The sequence below is a fragment of the Parasteatoda tepidariorum genome, chromosome 9 (assembly GCF_043381705.1).
Source record: "Parasteatoda tepidariorum isolate YZ-2023 chromosome 9, CAS_Ptep_4.0, whole genome shotgun sequence".
NCBI classification, from domain to species: Eukaryota; Metazoa; Arthropoda; class Arachnida; order Araneae; family Theridiidae; genus Parasteatoda; species Parasteatoda tepidariorum.
The window spans coordinates 88,199,532-88,218,602 of NC_092212.1; the positions used below are offsets into that span (position 1 = coordinate 88,199,532).

The 19,071-nt window shown below is 28.3% G+C and overlaps 1 protein-coding gene across 2 annotated transcripts in view; it reads right to left on the reverse strand.

The window, feature by feature from the left end:
* Window positions 1–1,294: 1,294 nt before the first annotated feature.
* The window catches only part of LOC107455209 (syntaxin-8), a 41,496-nt gene continuing 23,719 nt past the window's right edge, over window positions 1,295–19,071 (reverse strand). Inside the window, exons 7-9 of one of the 2 annotated variants that reach the window (XM_071185214.1) lie at window positions 17,307–17,408; window positions 5,997–6,068; window positions 1,295–1,501 (exon numbers count right to left, since the gene is read on the reverse strand). In XM_071185214.1, coding sequence (XP_071041315.1) covers window positions 6,004–6,068; window positions 17,307–17,408 — 167 coding nt within the window. In that variant the 3' untranslated portion in view covers window positions 1,295–1,501; window positions 5,997–6,003. Of the gene's footprint in view, window positions 1,502–1,674; window positions 1,836–5,996; window positions 6,069–17,306; window positions 17,409–19,071 lie in introns of those variants that run through there. The other variant, XM_043052503.2, reaches the window with a different exon arrangement.

A 19,071-nucleotide genomic window follows, 5' to 3' on the forward strand; every position in this document is an offset into this window, starting at 1 on the left:
GCACCGACCACAGGGCTGACATAAAATATTCTCAGTGTTAGGCGGAGTCTCTTTGACGTCACCGTGGGATGTTTGTAGCTCCATGTGACGCAAATGCGGGTTAGCTCAATCTAAAAAACCTCCATTATGGGAAATTTCACCCATTACTTGATCCAGGAGTTCCCTTGCATTCTGGATCACGTTCTAAATGACAAGGCCATGTGAACATTAGTAGCTGTAAACTCAAAATCGAGTCGTCTGTTCAATGACGCTTTTAAAAAAAAAAAAGCTTGCACTCATTCATTTCTTTTGATTTTATCCAAAGGTTATCTCAGTTACTCACCTAACTCCAGTAACTCAATAAAAGATAACACAACATATCCACACACTCACCAGAGATATTTATTAAAAAAATATTGAGAAAAAAAAGGAAAATAATAAAGATTAAGAAGTAGAAGTAAAATTAAGTAGAAGAAAAATTATTAAAATAAAATTATCAAAATTTTTTTTATTTAGCTAAAAAAAAATTATAAATCCGGAAAACAAAATAAAGAAAAGATATAATCGCTTCATCAGCTCACATTATTATATCCTCAAAAAAGAGTGCTTTCTGATATTGTATCAATATAGCCAAAGCAAAATATATCAACATAATAGTGTGAGGAGCACTCAAAAAAATTTGTTTACTTTTCAGTGCTCCCCACACTATTGTATTTATATATTTTGCTTTGGTTTTATTGATACAATATTAGAAAGCACTCTTTTTTGAGGATATATTAATGTGAGCTGATGAAGCGATTATATCTTTTCTTTATTTTGTTTTCCGGATTTTTAATAAGTTTTTCTTAGATTAATAAAAAAAAATATTTTTTAAAAATAATTTTATTTTAATAATTTTCTTCTCCTCTTGTTGTTAATCTTTATTATTTTCTATATTTTCTCAATATTTTAACTTGTTTTATGAGTTCCATATACTTACGACTAATGCGCAGCTAAGTGGTAGAGCTTCGCGCTCCCGTGCCACAGGTCCTGGGTTTGATCCTCGGGCCAGGCAAGATTGACTCCTCCCTTCAGTGGGTCGATAAATGAGTACCAAGCATGCTTGGGAACTAAACACTGGGGATTCCGCGTTCGGCTGACCACCTGACCGGAACATCTACTCCTGCACCCCAGAGCCCAAAAAAACTGAGATTGGCAAAGTAGGCCTTGGCCCTCTATAGGCTGTCGCGCTACTGAGTTTAGTTTAGTATAGATATATATTGTTCATATTATTTTTAGTTAAAAAAAAAAAGAATGTAAATGAATTAATAAAGCATGATTTTTTTTGCTTTTATTAAATTATTAAAATTGTTTGCAAAATTTCGGATACAGACATGCATATTTTTTTAAACTACCAAGTTTTTTTTTCTTGAATATTTCTAGACTTTACTAGTCCTAGTCCTCTCTTGCACTTCCTTATGAAAATATCTGTGAGCACTCTCTTGTATAGTTATATATTTTTTTTTTATATAACATATGATTCCTAAAAAATCACATTTATAATGAGACATTAATATTTATTTGACAATTGCAATCTAATCCTTTTAAAATTTCTTGAAAATACAGTTCATAATTTCCAGGAGAAAAAGTATGTTGTTTGTCTCTGAAGTGAGCTCTAAGAAACAGTTCACTATTTTAATTGACATGACATTTAAATATAGCATTATGTGAAATATTTATTGATAAAATAAAAATATATCTGTATACAAAAGTTTGTAAATATTAACATTTTCTTTTAAGCTGAATCAAGACCTGGTAAGATGACTCATTGGTTCTTGGCTCGGTTCAAGCTTCTTACTATATTTACGACGCAAGACCTAAAATTAAGTTTGCAAATTGAATATATTTCAGTGGAATTTGAGAACAAGGATAGTTCTGTAACAACTAGATACAGGGTGCATAGCCAAATCTTTCAACAAAAAATAAGCACCTTTTAAGTACTTTTTAAGCACTCAAAAAATATTTTAAGCACTATATACCAGGGCTCGAAAGAACTCAGAAATTTTACCCGTCCCCGAGGACGGCTTGTCCAACAATGTACCCGTCCTCCTTTGAAACTAACCCGTAGCTTCTAAATAAATAAAAATATAATTTTCTCTTATTTATTACAAACATATATATAAATTGCGCAACGAATTAGTAGTTACTAGGATTACATTACACAATAATAAAAGAAATACTGGGTTACTAATAGTAACCTAGTATTTCTTTTATGAAATAATTTAAATGACAAATGTCAAGTTATCTGGAATGTCAATTTATCCGAGGTTACTGCGTTTTTTTAAACGAAACAAATATGACGTATTTTGCAGCATTAGGTCTTTATAAATAGCTTGGGTTCTGAGGGCTAAAGTTTTCTGGTCTTTAACGATGTTATGTATCTTAAATTTTAATGACATCCATTCTTGAGAAAAATTTTCTTTATCTACTCCTTCAAAAAAGATTGTAAGATAACAAAAATTGAAAATGCATCACGAACATTAATGGGAAAATGGCCATCCATGCGGAAGTCGGAATCGAGAAATTTGTTGTCCTCTGGGAATTTTTGACAGCTGAGGACGGGTGGTTTTTCGAGCCCTGCTATATACATTATCAAAATGCAAAATAATTTTCAAAGACTTTACACGATCATGATAAAATAACTAGTTTCTGACAAAGAACTCTTTTCTTGATTATATTAGCCGTTATAAAATGATCGAGAGATTTTTAGGTTCGATATCAGAGGGAGGAAAATGAAGCCTGAAATGCAGAATATCTTGCAAAATGCAGCAGAGTTGCACATAAAAGTGCTATAATTTCACTGAACCCAGCTCAGTAGACGCACCTGCGGAGTCCAAAGGATTTTATCAAACATGTAAAATGATAGGCGCTTTTAAACGCTACGGATGGAATGTAAGCCAAAATGAATTGCGGAAAATTTAATTGTTAAAACGTTGAATAGAACAATGTGAAAAGAATGTTGTATAATAAGTGGTGAAAATTGACATGGTAAAGAAAAAAATCTAATTTTCGAAAAGGAAAAACTAAGCACTTTTTAATAACACTTAATAAAAAAAAGCACCCTTAAGGGCTTTTAAAAAACGAAAATATGTACCTTTAAACACTTTCTAAAAACGCTATGCACCATGTAGATAGCTTATCGAAGTTAATCTACAGTTAAAAGTAATAAAAAAAATCAAAAGCTGTTTGCACTAACAGATATATATTATCATATATTTTCTATACAACAAAACACAATAGAATAAGTTAGTAGCCATTGGAGATAAAAGTTAAATTGTCTTTCTCTTTGGAGGAAAGGGAACTGACTTTAGTGGTTCCCAAACTCTTGTGGTATATCACTTCCCTTTAAGGGTTGTCTGACGTGCATTACTTATCCTTTTCGCTCAAAAGAAGAAAAAAAAACATAGATTGTTGCTAGTGAGCATTAATAAATTATATCTGATTTTAATTCAAAATAAAATGCAAATAATGTGGCAATTTTAACCAGTCACTTTCAAAATTTAAAAATTTTTTCTGTACCTTTTTAATTTTTTTTTTTTAAAAAAAAACGTGATATTTGAAGCAAAATAATCAAAACAAGAATACATTGCTTTTAATTAAATTTTTGAATGCAATCTAGAAGAATTGATAAAATGAACAACTAAAATTTAAGGAAAAAAAAATTTAAACTGAATTTGTTTATTTTTACCTCTTCAATGACAGCCTTGTGGGATTTCAGTTAAAGCTTGAATGCCAGGCTTTATGTTCGTTCGATTTAAGCACGGGTCTCCGTTGAAGCAACATCATACTTAGCCAAATAGAAATTTAGTATGAGGATCAACCCCTTTTGGGCTAGAATGTCTATTTCTAGTTGTACAATTTGAATGCAATCAGGGCAAGAACTCTTAATTTCTAGAGCCATGTTTCTCAATCTGATCTCAATTCAAATTTCTGGTAAGGTAAATAATTTGGACTATTGACATAATTTTTACAAATACAAAATACGTATATGGCCAGGGTTGACACTCAGATCTGGAAAAAGAAATTCCCTGCACATATTATACACAATATATTAAGAGGAAACACACAATAACTGCGCTCTTGTATGAGCTGTATAGGGCTAACTATATGTATTAGTTTTAATTGCTGAAAAAAACAGCTGAACATACTTAAATGATGCAATACAAAATATGAAATAGTTTAGTATAGCTGAAATATCATGGTGAAATATCAAGACAGAAATAAGAAACAAAATTACCTGTATTTTCCCACTTTGTAAAGAAAAAAAAATCAAAATTTTCTGCATTTTCCCTGTTATTTTAAATGATTTTTAAATTCGCTGTATTTTCCAGGTTTTCCCCTGTTCTCCCTGTGGAGTGGCAACCTTGATGGCATAAAAAGGTCCACAAAAAAAAAATAACTCAGAAACAATTGCCAGAAGGATACAAGCTGTATGTTTATGTAGCATTCTCGGGGTGTGGAAGGCAGGATAGATATATGCAAATTGTTTTTCCTGAGTATGGTGACATCTAACAACAGAACAATGTGACATCATACTCCTGGGACAAATTGAATCTCTGGGACCGCCCATTCATCAATTTATTTGTGCAACAGATCCAGACAACATTAGAGAAATAAAATAATGGAGATTTTAATAATTGACCAAATTTTGGGTTTACAACTACTAGTATTCAACTTCCATAGCCTTGTAATTTTGAACCCAATCCAGAAGACAAGGGAACTCCTGGATCAAGTATCGGAAGACATTTGCCTTTGTGGAGGACTATTTCATAGAACTAACCCGCATTTGAGTTACGCGGAGAGGAAAACCACAAAAACTTCCCACAGTTAGTCTGATGAGAAGGGGACTCTAACCGGTGATCTGTCTACCACTGAGGATATTTCCAGACAGCACTGTGGTCGGTGCAAGCTGGATGCAGAATGCAAACACCGTATTCAATGAGCCATCATGGCTTGACTTAAATAATTCAATACTGGTATTACCACCATTGTTTTTTGCCATCAGTGGATATTTTAACCCCTTATTATAATTTTTTTAAAAAATTTCTTCAACAAGCATGAAGAAATGTGAGAATATTCAGATAAACAGGAGATAATCGTAAAAAAACAGGAGACTTGGCAGGTATGATTAATCAAGTACCCTAGCGACACTGGAGTCAGAAAGACTCGATATTTAATTGAACTTCATTTCTCGAAACTGTCTGCTACACATAAACAAAATTATGAAACAATATTAAATTTGCTAATCAAATAGCGAGACTAAATTATGTAACCATGATTAGGTAGCAAAAGAATGCATGTACATAAAAAAAATGAATACAGCATATCTGGAATTGTTAGGAATTCTGCAAATGCAGAAAATAAATTTTACCGGATAACAGGTCTTTAAGGTAAACAAACATCAAAACATGCAATATTCAATAACAAATTGACAATAACTACTGTCATAAACATACTATAACATATTCTTATAGTTTGAATGAAATTAAAGCCTGTCTAGTACAATAAAATACACTGGTGTAACAAATTAAGAGAATTTGCAGACTTAGTCTCTAGAACTACTGGACTGTACATACATTGATACAATAGAAAACAAATAATAATTGTAATACACATGCATGATCGTGTGTAACACTGGTTGGAGTTGGAAGGTATGAAACAGCGGTTGCCGAATAAACAAAAAAAAATAGAGTTAATAGAGGGTATGGTCCCCTCTTACAGATATACAGGCAATTTATCATGACAATTGTCCTGCGACAATTTCATACCTTCCGACACCAACGAGTGGTACACACGATCATGCATGTGTATTACAATTGTTATTTGTTTTGTACTGTATCAATGTATGTACAGATCATTAAAATCACTCCAGTAGTTCTAATGATAATCTACCAAGTTTGCAAACTCTCTTAATTTCTTACCCCAGTGTATATACATAAAAAAATAAATGCATAAAAGTGAGAATCAGATAAACTCACCTGTCCACTAAGAGGGTATCACAGCAATCACAACAATGGCGATAAAAAGTAAAACAATTATGACCCAATAACCTATAATCAAATAAACATCTTATAAGTTTTGACAAGGCAAGGTTTTAATTTAAAACTGTACTTATTTTATTTTTCTGAAAAAAAGTTGTTTGTGCCCAAAAATAGAAAAATTGCTTCAGCATTTAAGAAATTATGAGACCATTAAAAAAAAGTCACCACTGTGACAAGATTTTTGATGCTAGATAAAAATCATTTAAACTAAAAAATTAATTCTCAATTTTTACACTTTTTTTAACACTAGGTTGCCTAAAGGAAGTCATTCTGAATGCTTTTTAATTGCTTTTTCATTTGCAAAAAATGTACAAATAATAATGCATAAATACTCAATTTTTGCACTTTTTTTAACACTTGGTTGCCTAACGGAAGTCATATTGACTGCTTTTTAACTGCTTTTTCATTTGCAAAAAATTTACAGATAATAATGCATAAATTACTATTTTCTTTCAAATTTTTTTATTGTTAATATTTACTAATAACTTGTTATATAACTGTTAATAATAAAAAAAATATTAAAAATTTATTTTAAGCAAATTTCGTTACACATTAGTCATCCTTTCACAATGTAGTCATTTTGACTGCCTTTGGGCAATATAGGTATATATACTAAGTTTCAATCTTTCTAGCGTTAAAAAGTCCAAATGTAGTAAAGCTGGAATAATTTCTCAAACTTTCAATTTTTAATTCCAAGCTTTTTCTTCATACGGACATTTTGAGAAATTATCATAAGTGCAGACGGATAAAACAGCGAATATTATCCATTCACAACAGTTATATACACTGAAAAGCATACGGCAATGAAGTCTTCAAAAATCAACCTTAAGTAAATAATAATTTGTACAAAGTGATGGGATTTTATTCGATTAGCAGATTTCCTTAAAATTTCCATACCATTACTTGTTCCTAATCTATTAACATCTATGTATATTACAAAAAAATTGTGCCTCAAATTTTTGTTAAAAATCAAAAATTAGTCAAATTTTGTCACATAATGCAAAATGTCCATGATAAGAAGAAAAAACAATTATTCTTGCTATAGTACTTACAAAAATATGTTTCAGATAAAAATTAATCAATTTATATTAAAAAAAAATTTAAAAAAAATCAAGAAGTATTTATGGAATCTCTCTAGTCCCATATCTTAAAAATAAACTCACCAGCTTAATGTATAACAAAATTGAAAGTGAAAAAAAAGAATTCTAAAAAAATTATAAAACTGCAGCAGTCCCCATAATGCATGCAATGACGGTGTATGCGCACTGTTTACTATTACTCTTGAACACAGTTGAAAAGCGTGATGATGTTCAAATAAGGTGCGCACGCCATCAAACCCAAAACAACACCCATTTTGCCAATGGGTAATATTTGTTTTAAATAACACTGGAACAAAAAACTATTTTTATATATGATTTTGAAGGATCCATTTTAACACTCGAAATGTGCTCTTATTGAAAAAGTTTAAAAGAAGAAGGTGCTTGAAAATAATTGACATTGAGTTTAGATTCATTTTCTCCCTTCAGCTAGCAGTTCTCCTGCACCAAAAGACTTGTTTTATCCACACAGGTTTAATACTCCAGATAAAAATTCTCTGAGTATTCACACACACATCATTGGTGGAAGAAAAAAAAACAGCTACAAAATTTTAAAAAGCTTCCTAACCAGATTTTAAACATTTATTACAATAAAAGACATCACAGAAAAAAAATTGTATTAAATTCTTACACAATAAATACAGTTTGTCTAAAGTAAACACTCCCCTAACCATTTGCCTGGACCCATGGCAGTTACTATGGTAACGAAGTATAACTATTTCAAATAGGGGTGTGGGGTCACTGTTTTGGGTCTGATCAGCAAGAGAAAGGGAATCTTTTTCTTCAGTCTACTGTGTTTGCCCTAGAGTGAAAAGAAGCTACCCTCCCTGAAATGAGCTTTTCTTGTTTCCATAGCAGCAGAGGATCTCAAACTTTGTGGCGGGGGGAGTTCTTACTGTAGACAAACTATATCTAAACAAGATTGTTTCACAAACAGTGAATATGTACAAAGGCAAAGATTTTTCATAGAAAAGTTATTGAAATTTTTGTTTAAAATTTTGTCACACATAATTTTCAGAGTTCCTAGATATGCTTTTTAAATTCCTTATGTTGCAGTAGTTAAAATTATTTTAGATTAAATTTTTGAAACCCAGAGTAATATATTAAAGCATAACATTGGCGATTTCTATCGTACATAAGAATCATAATAGTTGACACAAAGCAAGTAAATCACACAGCTGTCGATTCTTCTGGATTTTCCGAAATATTTTATTTTTATACTCAAAATGGTAACAAAATGTATGTTTTTTTATTTTATTACTGGCAATTTTATGTTGGAAAAGAAAGAATTTTGGCCAATTAAAAGACTTTTAAAAAAAAAGCTTCATTTTAATTTTTTTTTCATTTTTTAACCGAATAGATGTAATAACTTGAATAGATGTGGAGAAAATAACATATTTAGTTTGTAGAATAATTTTTTTTTTAAAGTGTTAATTAGTTTAAGCACAAAATGTACCAAATAGCAAATACAGAGTAAACCAAAATAAATCTTGGATAAGTACTGTTTAATATATTTTCCTTATGCAAAGGCAAATAATTCCAGCTGATTATGCACAAATAAATTTTCACACTTATTTACATTTCAATATAGAGCCATTTTATACTGTATTTCATCCAAATAGTGCTCTTTATAAAATTCATTGATATAATTTTCTTTAAACCAATATCTAAAGTCAAATTATTATTTTAGGAGACATTCAGTATTCACAAAGGCAAAACTGTCAAATTTCTTGTTGCATATTCTACAGAAAAAAACTATATAAAATTCTTTAAATTTCATTATTTTTTTCTCATTAGAAATTAGAATATTTAAAGAATTCGCTAACTACATGGTTTCTTAGTTTAGATTAGTTAATTGTTTTTACAACTGAGCAATTCCATGGTGCCAGACGTAAAAAAATTAAAGTAAATTTCTTAGAACTATCTTATAAAACATAGGCTTATAATCATCAAATTTTTATATTAAGTTAGTACATCATAACCTATCAAAAAACAATTTCTTTTATAGAAACTAATAGCAATAAGTTCAAATTAAATTGTTGGTGTTAGATGTAAATTGCAAGAAAGCAAAAAATTATTACTCATTTACAAATTGTCTAAACTCTGTGAATTTGTTTGTAATTTAAATGTAATCTTGACTAAATTTTGAAGCTGATATTTAAATAAAAAGTTCTTTGCAGTTCTTAACTAAAATATGATATATAATTAATTTGAACTTTTTTTACTTTCATGTCAGATGCAATTTTTCAAGTTGGACATAAATATAGGTTAATGGTAACCATTATAATGTCTGAAAATTACTTTAATTTGAATACTATAAACAATATTTTTCACTTGAATAGCATCTTTAAATTTAAATGGTCTTCCATTTATAATGACTGAAAATTATTTTAATCTTAATACTATAAACCATGGATTCTCAACCTTTTTTTTTGTGGTGGCACACTTTTAACGATTTCGAAATTTGACGGCACACAATGAAAAAAAATTAGTTTAAAAGTTGTTTACTTACCTATAATACACTATGTTAAATAGTTTGTGATAATAATTTTGAATGTGAAATAAAATAATATGTACTACAAAAGCACGTTTATTAAGAGATTAATTGTTAGCTTGTTTTCTAAAGTTATTATCTGTTAGTTTTTTTTACATTAATTCTTATTTTTTTGTGATTTCATGTTAACTAGTGTTTTGCTAATTATTATTTGTTAGCTTATTTTTTGTTAGTTATCTATTGTTAATTTGTTTTTATAACTATGTATTGCACAGCTTACTTTAATGATTAACTTTCCTTTCCATACATGTACACACACGCACAGTGGTTGAGAATCACTGCGATAAATATTATTTTTCAATTTATCAGCTTCTTTGAATTTAAATTGTCTTCTATTTATTGTTGTAATATGGTTTATCAATGGATTTTATAAAATTTTCCATCTTGTAAAAAAATTTTGCCGAAAAATCACTCATTTTAATTTTAACTGTGCAATATATATTAACAACAATGTAAATAAAACTCATATTTAAGCAATATTACCTTAAATTTAGTAATTTTAAAAAAATCCTGGAATAAATAAACTGCTAAATATTTCTTTCTTTTTTTTTTAAAAAAAAAAGGATGCAAAAAAGTTTTATTTTTACATACAATAAAAAAAAAAAATATTGAAAAAATAGTCACTTTGCATTAAAAGGGAAAAGAAAAAACAATTTTTTACAACAATGACGATTTTTATACATATTTATATAAAATATTTATAGATTTAATGTAATTATAAATGCTTAATATAATCTACACACAAATACATACATAGATTTTATATAATTATGTACCCAGAAAAAATTGGAAAAATGACAATTTAATAGCTTTATTTAATTCTTGCATTAAATTAAATGATAGTTTTGCATAGTTCTCACAATCTATTGTATTTGATGTTTCAAAGCAGACGGTATTAACCGATATACCTTTTACTTGTATTTATTGGCATAACTAGTGCTGAACAAGAAAGAGCATATGCCCCCAGTTATAGCATTAGAGATGAGCTAAATTTATGAAATAAAACTTAATGGGATTTTCACAATCAATTTTTATCTACTTTTAGTATCCCTCTCTCCAGTTTTATTTACCAATAACTACTAACAATTTTTATCCCATTTATCTAAAAATTTAAGAGGATGAGTATTATTATAGTAGTAGTTTACCATGCAAGTAGGTTTATTATTTTTTTCAATTTTTTTTCCTTTATTAAAAAATAAATAATTAAATAAATAACTACAGAATGTTTTGAAATATTTTTTTTATTTTTATTTTTTATAATAAATACATTTTATAAGCTATAATTAAAATACTGATTTAAAATGTTCTAAATAAAGTTAAATTGTTTCGTAAAAAATTAAAACTGAGTTGCTTACGTCAAATAATAAATAAATAAATAAATAAAAACTTCATTGAACAATTTTAAGTTAGATTATAAATAACTTTCAGTATGGCATAAACAAATTTTATTTTTGTTACTGAGGTGAAATACAATGTTGTAAATTAACCTAAAGGAATATTTAGATGGTTTCTATTTACATTTCATTTTATTTTATGAAGAAAAAGTAAAACAAGAGATGGAAATAAATAAAAACAAATGTAATGAAAAGAAAAGCAGTGGTGTCTCAGGTAAAAGTAATTGATCATTAATTAACAATAAAAATATTTATTATTATCAAAATCTTGCTATAAACAGAAAAAATAATTTAATTATGTTAAATCCTAGTGGCACAGTACAATTAATTATATATTTTGGTGTCGCACATAAAATATCTGTAAAAGTGTAAAAGTCTATCTTGCGAAAAAAAATTTAAAATCGTAATTTGAAATGATTCTATACATTTGTTCAAGATATCATGTTGTGTTAAAATTCATTTCAATTACTATTTTTTCCATTTTTAATTATTAGTGTGAATTTTTTTTTAAAAAAACTGTACTTAGTTTGAGATTCACTTATCATGGTAAAATTTTTTAAATGATGTAGCCCTTCATTTAACAGCCTATAACTTATTGAAAACTGATATTTATAAGTTAAAGTCATTATTTTTAAATCTTTAATTTTTTACCTTGGAAATGATAGCTTGTTTACTTGATATTGAGTTTAAAATTGTGGTCAACTGGCTGTGCAACTTAAAACCTATACCTGTACAGTGCAGAGCAAAAAAAAAAGTTTCGTTTTTCTTCGTTCTAATGAACAAATATAAATATATTAATTTAATATTCTAAGTTTTTACATCATTCAACATGTTTTCCATACATTCCTTGGTTTTTGCTAGTTTTTCAGGGTAAAAGAAGAAACAGTTTTGGAAATATCATCTCTGGAATATAAGCAACATTTACGAACTTTCAACATGGTGATCAATACACAATTCGAATTTTGAATCAAAAATAAAATATTTACCAACAAAACAGTAAAATTTAAGGTAAACATCTAGTTGGTTTAAAATAAATAAAATATGTCATAAAAGGTTAAAATGAAATCCAGAAAATTAACATTAATGGAACAATTCTAACAATTTTAGTGCTAGCAATTCAACAAAATGAGTGACTAGTTGGCTTTGCTGAGCAAAAATAATTCATTGGATGAGAGTACAAAAGCTTTCAGAAAAAGAGTGCAAGAAAAAATCTATTAAATTATAAAAAAAATTACTTTTTATAGAATTTTATACAGTTAAAAATGCTAAAACATTTCAAATAATTTTGTTAAAAACAAAAAATACCCTCAAAGCAATGGAACAAACTTGAACAATAAATGAAATAAGCCCACAGACTAGAAGAAAAAAAAATTTTTATAAAAAAAAACTAATTTTAAAAACCGAAGCAAATATCCGAACTAAAGAACTAATATCTTCCACCTCCACCACAATGCTTGTCTTTCCTAAACTGCATAGTCCCATAACCTCCAAGGAGGTCAAAGGTTTCTCCATTCATTTAGCAACCATGGGTGAGTTTAATATGGCATTCTAGTTTAGCAGGGTAATAATGGAGAGAATTTTAATGCAAGCAAAATATTGCCAAGTTAATGATATTTCAACTGTTTGACGATAAATTTCAGTCTAAATAAAGTGGATATAACGGATAGTAAAGTAATTTAAATTAAGAAAAAAATCCCAGCTTTTCCTTAAAATTTCCTGATTTTTTCAAGTTTTCATTCAAATTTCCCTGACTTTTCCAGGTTTTTTTCCAGTGTAAAAAAATTCCCTGATAATTCCAGATGGGTGGCGACTCTGATAAAAACTATTTGGGGAAACAGGAGTTAGTTGACACATTCTCTAGCTTCTAATTTTTTTTATTTCATTAAAAAAATTATCAATAAATTTTGAATATTTTTCCCCTACGAGACCATCTCTGCACACCATTCATGATTTTAAAAAAATTAATAAAAAAATAAAAAACGTTCGATTTGTAATTTCCCCCCCGAAAGAGCCTTTAAGTGTGGGTGAATGTACTCCAACAGTGGGGTACTTTTAGCAATTTTATGTATATACAAAGCTGCCATCATAGATAGGAAAAAAATCTAGTAGAATTTCCGAAATATAAAATAAATTTCATGATAATTTTTGCATTACGTATCAAATATTTTACACATAGGGAATTTTAGGGATAGTTATAGTCATCAAAAAAGAAAAATTGCAATACTTTCCAGTCATGAGTGGCATTAAATATGCTTGAAATACAATGTATTATGTTTACTCATAATTTTGAACAGTAGTAGGCATTTAAATTCATAAAAAATAATTGAAATTTTTTAATTAATTTAAAAAGGTAGTTGTGAATAAAAATTACCTGAACATTTCAGAACAAAAAAAAAGTTCTTAACAGATTTCTATAAATGAAGCTCATTTCTATATATATTAGTTATTTACAAATACTATTTATTTACAAATTTAAGTAAGCAACAATCCATGCAAAAATTCTATTTTAATAGGGATTTTTTAAAGAAACTTTCTCAATTTTAGGGAATTTTCGAAAGTGTACAAAAACTGTGAGAATATTTATTAAACTAGTAAACCAGGAGAAACTAGCAAAATCCTGTAGTCTACTGGAAAATCCATTGTTGAGAGCTATGGCAAAAGAGTTGGCAGCTATGTGGATATATGTAGTGTCTATTTCATTGGGTGCATTGGACACAATATAGTTAGAACTCCAAATTTTGAGTGCGATTGTTAAAACAACATGGATTGTGACTCAGAGACAACTTTTTAAAAAGGCAAACATACAGATAAGTTTTTAGATATTTTCTCTCATTCCATATGAATGGTAAATAGTTTTAAGTTGTGTTTCTTATGGGATAATTTAAATTGAAAAAAGGGTTATTTTCTAATTAAGAGCATTGCATTCCATTTTAATCATCTGTCACAATGAAAATACAGGGTCTGTCTAGGTTTTTTTAAGAGGTACCTATTTTGCGAAAATTTAGACATAATTTGTGTAAAATTAAAAATTATATAAAAAAATCAACACAAAAATATGGTAAGATAAAAAAATATTTTCAAAAATTGACACTACAAATGAAAATTATTTATGACTTGTAAATTTCTATTTCTATTTTCCCCATATGTTCAAAAAGAGAATTTTGCTATTGCAAAATTTTAGGCTTAAAATTGTATCCAATTTTAAAATTCCATAAAAAGCATTGTCTATAGTTAAATTTCAACCAGAATTTAATAAAAACATATATTTAATAGCATTAGCACTAAAAGTTATCTTCATTATGAGAATATTTTTGACTGGGTCAAACAGAAAAAAGTTTCACAGAGAAAAAAATGTTTCATAAAAAATAAAGGTCTATTAGAATAAGGTTTAAAATAATAGTTTGAATTTTGACTTCCTGTAAACTTCACAGGGTGCCAGCCTCATTATTTCATTTTTAAAAACTCTGTGGGGGAAAAAAGATCGCTATAATATGGTGTGAGTAACTGGTTAAGCTTGTCATACCGTACTATCTGACCGAACATGTGCTACCTATTCAGAGAAGAGCTCCTTTTTTCCAGAGATTGCAAAGAGAATGGGGCTTGCATTGTTTTCTTCATGTAAATTAAGAAACGGACTGGCTGACGCTCCTTTTCTCCCACAGTGTTTCGAGATCCTGACAAGCTTTCAGCTGGGCATGTGGAGTAACAGTGCTCTTCTTACAATTCTCTCAAATGAGTCAGGACTTAGTAATGAAGACTTAAATTCTAATTTAATTAACTAACTAATTAACTCTGTTGTGATGTTGAATGATTTAGGGGCCGTTCAAAAAGTACGTACACAAAAATGGAGAAATTTTAAACCCCTCCCCCCCTTCGTACATTACCGTACATAAGGTTTTACTCCCCCCCCCCTTAGAGTACGTACATTTTATTAGTCTACCCCCCCTTTTTCATAAAAATTAAAATAATTATGTTTTAAATAAAATTAAATATTTACTTAAGGAGGGTGTAGGATAAAGTCAAATTTAAATTTGGTGTATGTTTATAAAGTACGTACTTTGTATAATACCTCCCCCCCTCCCCATCGTACAAAACCGTACATAATAGCAAATCCCCTCCCCCCCCCTTCGGGATGTACGTACTTTTTGAACGGCCCCTTAATGAATAAATTTATAAATGAGTTTAGTAAGTTTAGGCATTATTGCAGATGTGCACATACTTAGCATGAATGTATAAAGAATATCTCAGATTTAATTCATTGAGATTGTGTTATTGGTTCGATAATTTGGTAGTGTTGAATATTTGGGAGTACAGTCAAACTCCGCTATAGTGAACCGACAATTCTGTTCACTATAACCGGGAGTTCACTATATCCGTTACGCAGGCAATTTAAGTAATGGTTCCCAAACTCCACCCTTTTATTTCACATTATTCAAATAAATGACTGAAAAATATTATGTAGTAGCAAAAAAATGTGTTATTTTTCATTACTCTCTGTCTTGCGTACAAAAAGAAATTAGTAATCTTTAGCTAATGAGCAATCTTCAACGTCAGATATGGAAACACTTCCTGACTCTCAGATAATTTTTCATGAATTTCTGTTATTCCGCTATTTAAACCTGTCTAACCTGCCATTCGAGCACATAAAAGTAGTCTCATAAAATTGCTTAGCAAATTCATCGACATTTGTCCAGATACTGGAAGATTGCGGCTTCTTCGGTTGGTGAACCACTTCAGTAATGCTTCTTCAACATCCTTGTGATCTGCTTTTCTCAACTTTTTCTGCCATCCAAATTTTTTTCATGAGCAGAAATTATTAATTGCCCATTTCTCCATACGTTACAAACTGCAGATTTGGATAGTTTATATTCCCTGCAAATATCAGCTTGATTGCATCCATTTTCAATTTTTCTGATTATGCCCACTTTATCATCAATGGAGAACGTTTTACGTTTACTGGTCGCCTTAGTCAAATTTGAGACACTTGTTTTCAGACTTGTTTTCAGACTTCTTTTTAACTGAACTGAGAGGAAAAAGTTGAAATGAGGTCCTTATTGACACGTATCCAACCCTTTATCACATATCCAACACATTATTAACACATATCCAACCCATTATCCAACCCTTTGACCAATAATGAGTATTTATCCTCATTCCCTCTGACAGAAAATGCATATTGATCCCACTGACACCTTACAGGTGCATCATTTGCCTGGGTTGGAAACATCTGCTTGGTTTGTTTAAAGAAAGGAGGAAAGTGAGATAAAAGAAGCAAACAAGAAAAAATACTTATTGCTACATTCCCCTCAATAGATGGTCTTAAAAATCGGTATATGTATTTATTTCGAAGTAGAAATTTCAAAATTATTACAAAAACAAATTTTTAAAAAAATTAGTCAAAGACATAAAAAAGTTCATTACATCCAACTTCCTCACTTTTCTGGTTCACTATTTGAATATTTGGTAGTAATTTGGCACCAATAATTTGGTAGTATTGAGCCATGAGAAAAATACAGAAAACTTCTAAACCACTTTGAGATATGTATGCAGAAATATGTATATAGATTATTTTCAACAAATTTAATGTATATAATATAGAATTTATATCGTTAAACTAAATGAATATCTAAAGATGAATTTAAAAAGAGAAATCTAATGAAACCCTGAAAAATCTTTCCAAAAAAAAAATCTTAATAGTTAACGGCTATGCAACACAAAAGGACAAGAAGAGAAAAAATAATAAAAATTTACAGCAAAATATAACACAATATAAAATTTAAAAAGTAGAGAAGTTTTTTTTTTTTTAAAAAAAATCCAGTAAAAGTTAATAAAACTCTAATACCTAAATGTTAATTTATATATATTGCTGCTGGTTAACATTTCCCATTTGTAATAGACATCAAATATACTTGAATATAAATTTAAAACTTTGAATAGAATTTAGAATTTAATTCATTATTAGATAATTGCTACTTATTTTTATAATAAGTTACAGTGAATAGATGTTAAAAAATTTCCAAATAAAAGCTAAATATTTGAATTAATTTTTAAATGAAAATTAATATTCATTTAAAAAATATGTATATATGTACCATGTAGTATTTCCATGAATTTTTCCAGATCATACAAATTTACTAAAATAAACAGAAGAAACTTTCATTGAAATCAAGAGAAATTGATATAAATAAATTTAAAAACTCACAACATTCTCCAGACTTTCGATCGACAATGGCAACGTGTCTAGTTTCTTTGATGAGACGTTCCCTGGTATTATCAGCATGGTCCACAATGTCATCAATTATTTCTAAGACATCAAAATGTTTTATATTAAAACAAAATAATTTAAATCATTAAATTCTTTCCAAATTCTTGAAAAGTTAACTAAAATATTTTTCAAAAGATACCAAAATTCAATTACATGCAAAAAAGATACACTGTAGTTTGTGTTTTGCAGGGTTTTTTTTTTTTTTTTTTTTTTTTTTTTTTTTTTTTTTNTTTTTTTTTTTTTTTTTTTTGCAGAATTGATAAAGGTTTGGTCAAAATTATAAAACCTGCAATAAAAACTATGATTCTGTCCAAAACCACTCAATTCAAAATTCTCATTTAAATTATCAAAAACCATATCTGTCTACAGTTGCCTTTTTATAGAAGTTTCATCTAAGCAATTCTAAAATATTAAAAAATTAACAATTAATAACAGCATTAAATTAACTTAAATTATTAAACTTTCTTAAAATATGGATAAGGAATAGATTAAATAGATAATGGATGGAGGGTTCTGAAGACATCTATAAAATATTAGTAATTCAATCAGTGTAAACACTTTCTGTTAAGAAATTTTTAAACTACTCCAGATTATTAATTTAAAGCGGTTATTAAGAAAGGAATTTTTTTTAAATGTATAATTACTCCTTTTGAGATTTATCATAGGTTTTTATCATATATATAAAAGTTGCAAGTTAGTAAATAAGAAACAAAAACAAATTTCATAAAAAAACAAGCGATAAACTAAATGGTATACTAGTAAATGGTGCTTATTATATGTACCATTTTATTTCTTCTATTTAAGAAATAAAATGGCACGTATAAGCACCATTTATTAAATCCATGAACAAATCACTTAGTTGAACGCTCTTTTTTATGAAATTTGCTCTTTTAATTTTATTGACTGATATAATTTTTCATACATGAAATTTTTTTGTGTCCTGATGAATGCAATGCAAGCGTATTTCAATTAAAATAACACGACATTTCATAAAATCTCTATGCTTGGCCTAAAATGGGTTAAATTAGAAGATACTGCAGTGTTACACAAAAAGAGAATGGCATTAAAGATAATTTCTAATTGGGATTCTCACAGTTGTAAACTTTTGTTGTAATAATTCAAAGCAATAACGTTAAGTAGAAAGTTTTACGGATATTATTTAAGCTCATGCAATATATCTTTGATATATAGTCAAATATAAATCATTCAAATTTTTGCCTGTGATTCTGTATCAAAATTATGATAAAAAGTTGTCTCTAACAATAAAAAAATAAGTCATCGAAAGATTTTCTGAGAAAAGATCTAATTCATAACAGCCTCAAAAGGATCCCTCTTTGGAAATGAAGTTAGGACTCATTTCTTCGTGTCTTTTCTATATATTGTTTAAGCATTGTTAAAAGCTTCTTATAAAACATTTTATATCCTCGGGATGTACGTACTTTTTGAACGGCCCCTGATATATATTCATAAAGAAAAAGTTATCTAAANGAAAATTCAAAACTTTTAGTTATTTGAATTTATTTGAAACTAAAAAAAATTGAAACTTTTTTTAAAAAACTTTTCCCATTTTTCTTAATAATTAATTTATTAAATATAAATATTATTAAATATAAATTCTAACCAAAAGGAGGCTTACAAAATGAAAGTACAAAAAAATATATGCATTTTATTGAGTAATATAAACTTGAATTAAATATTTTAA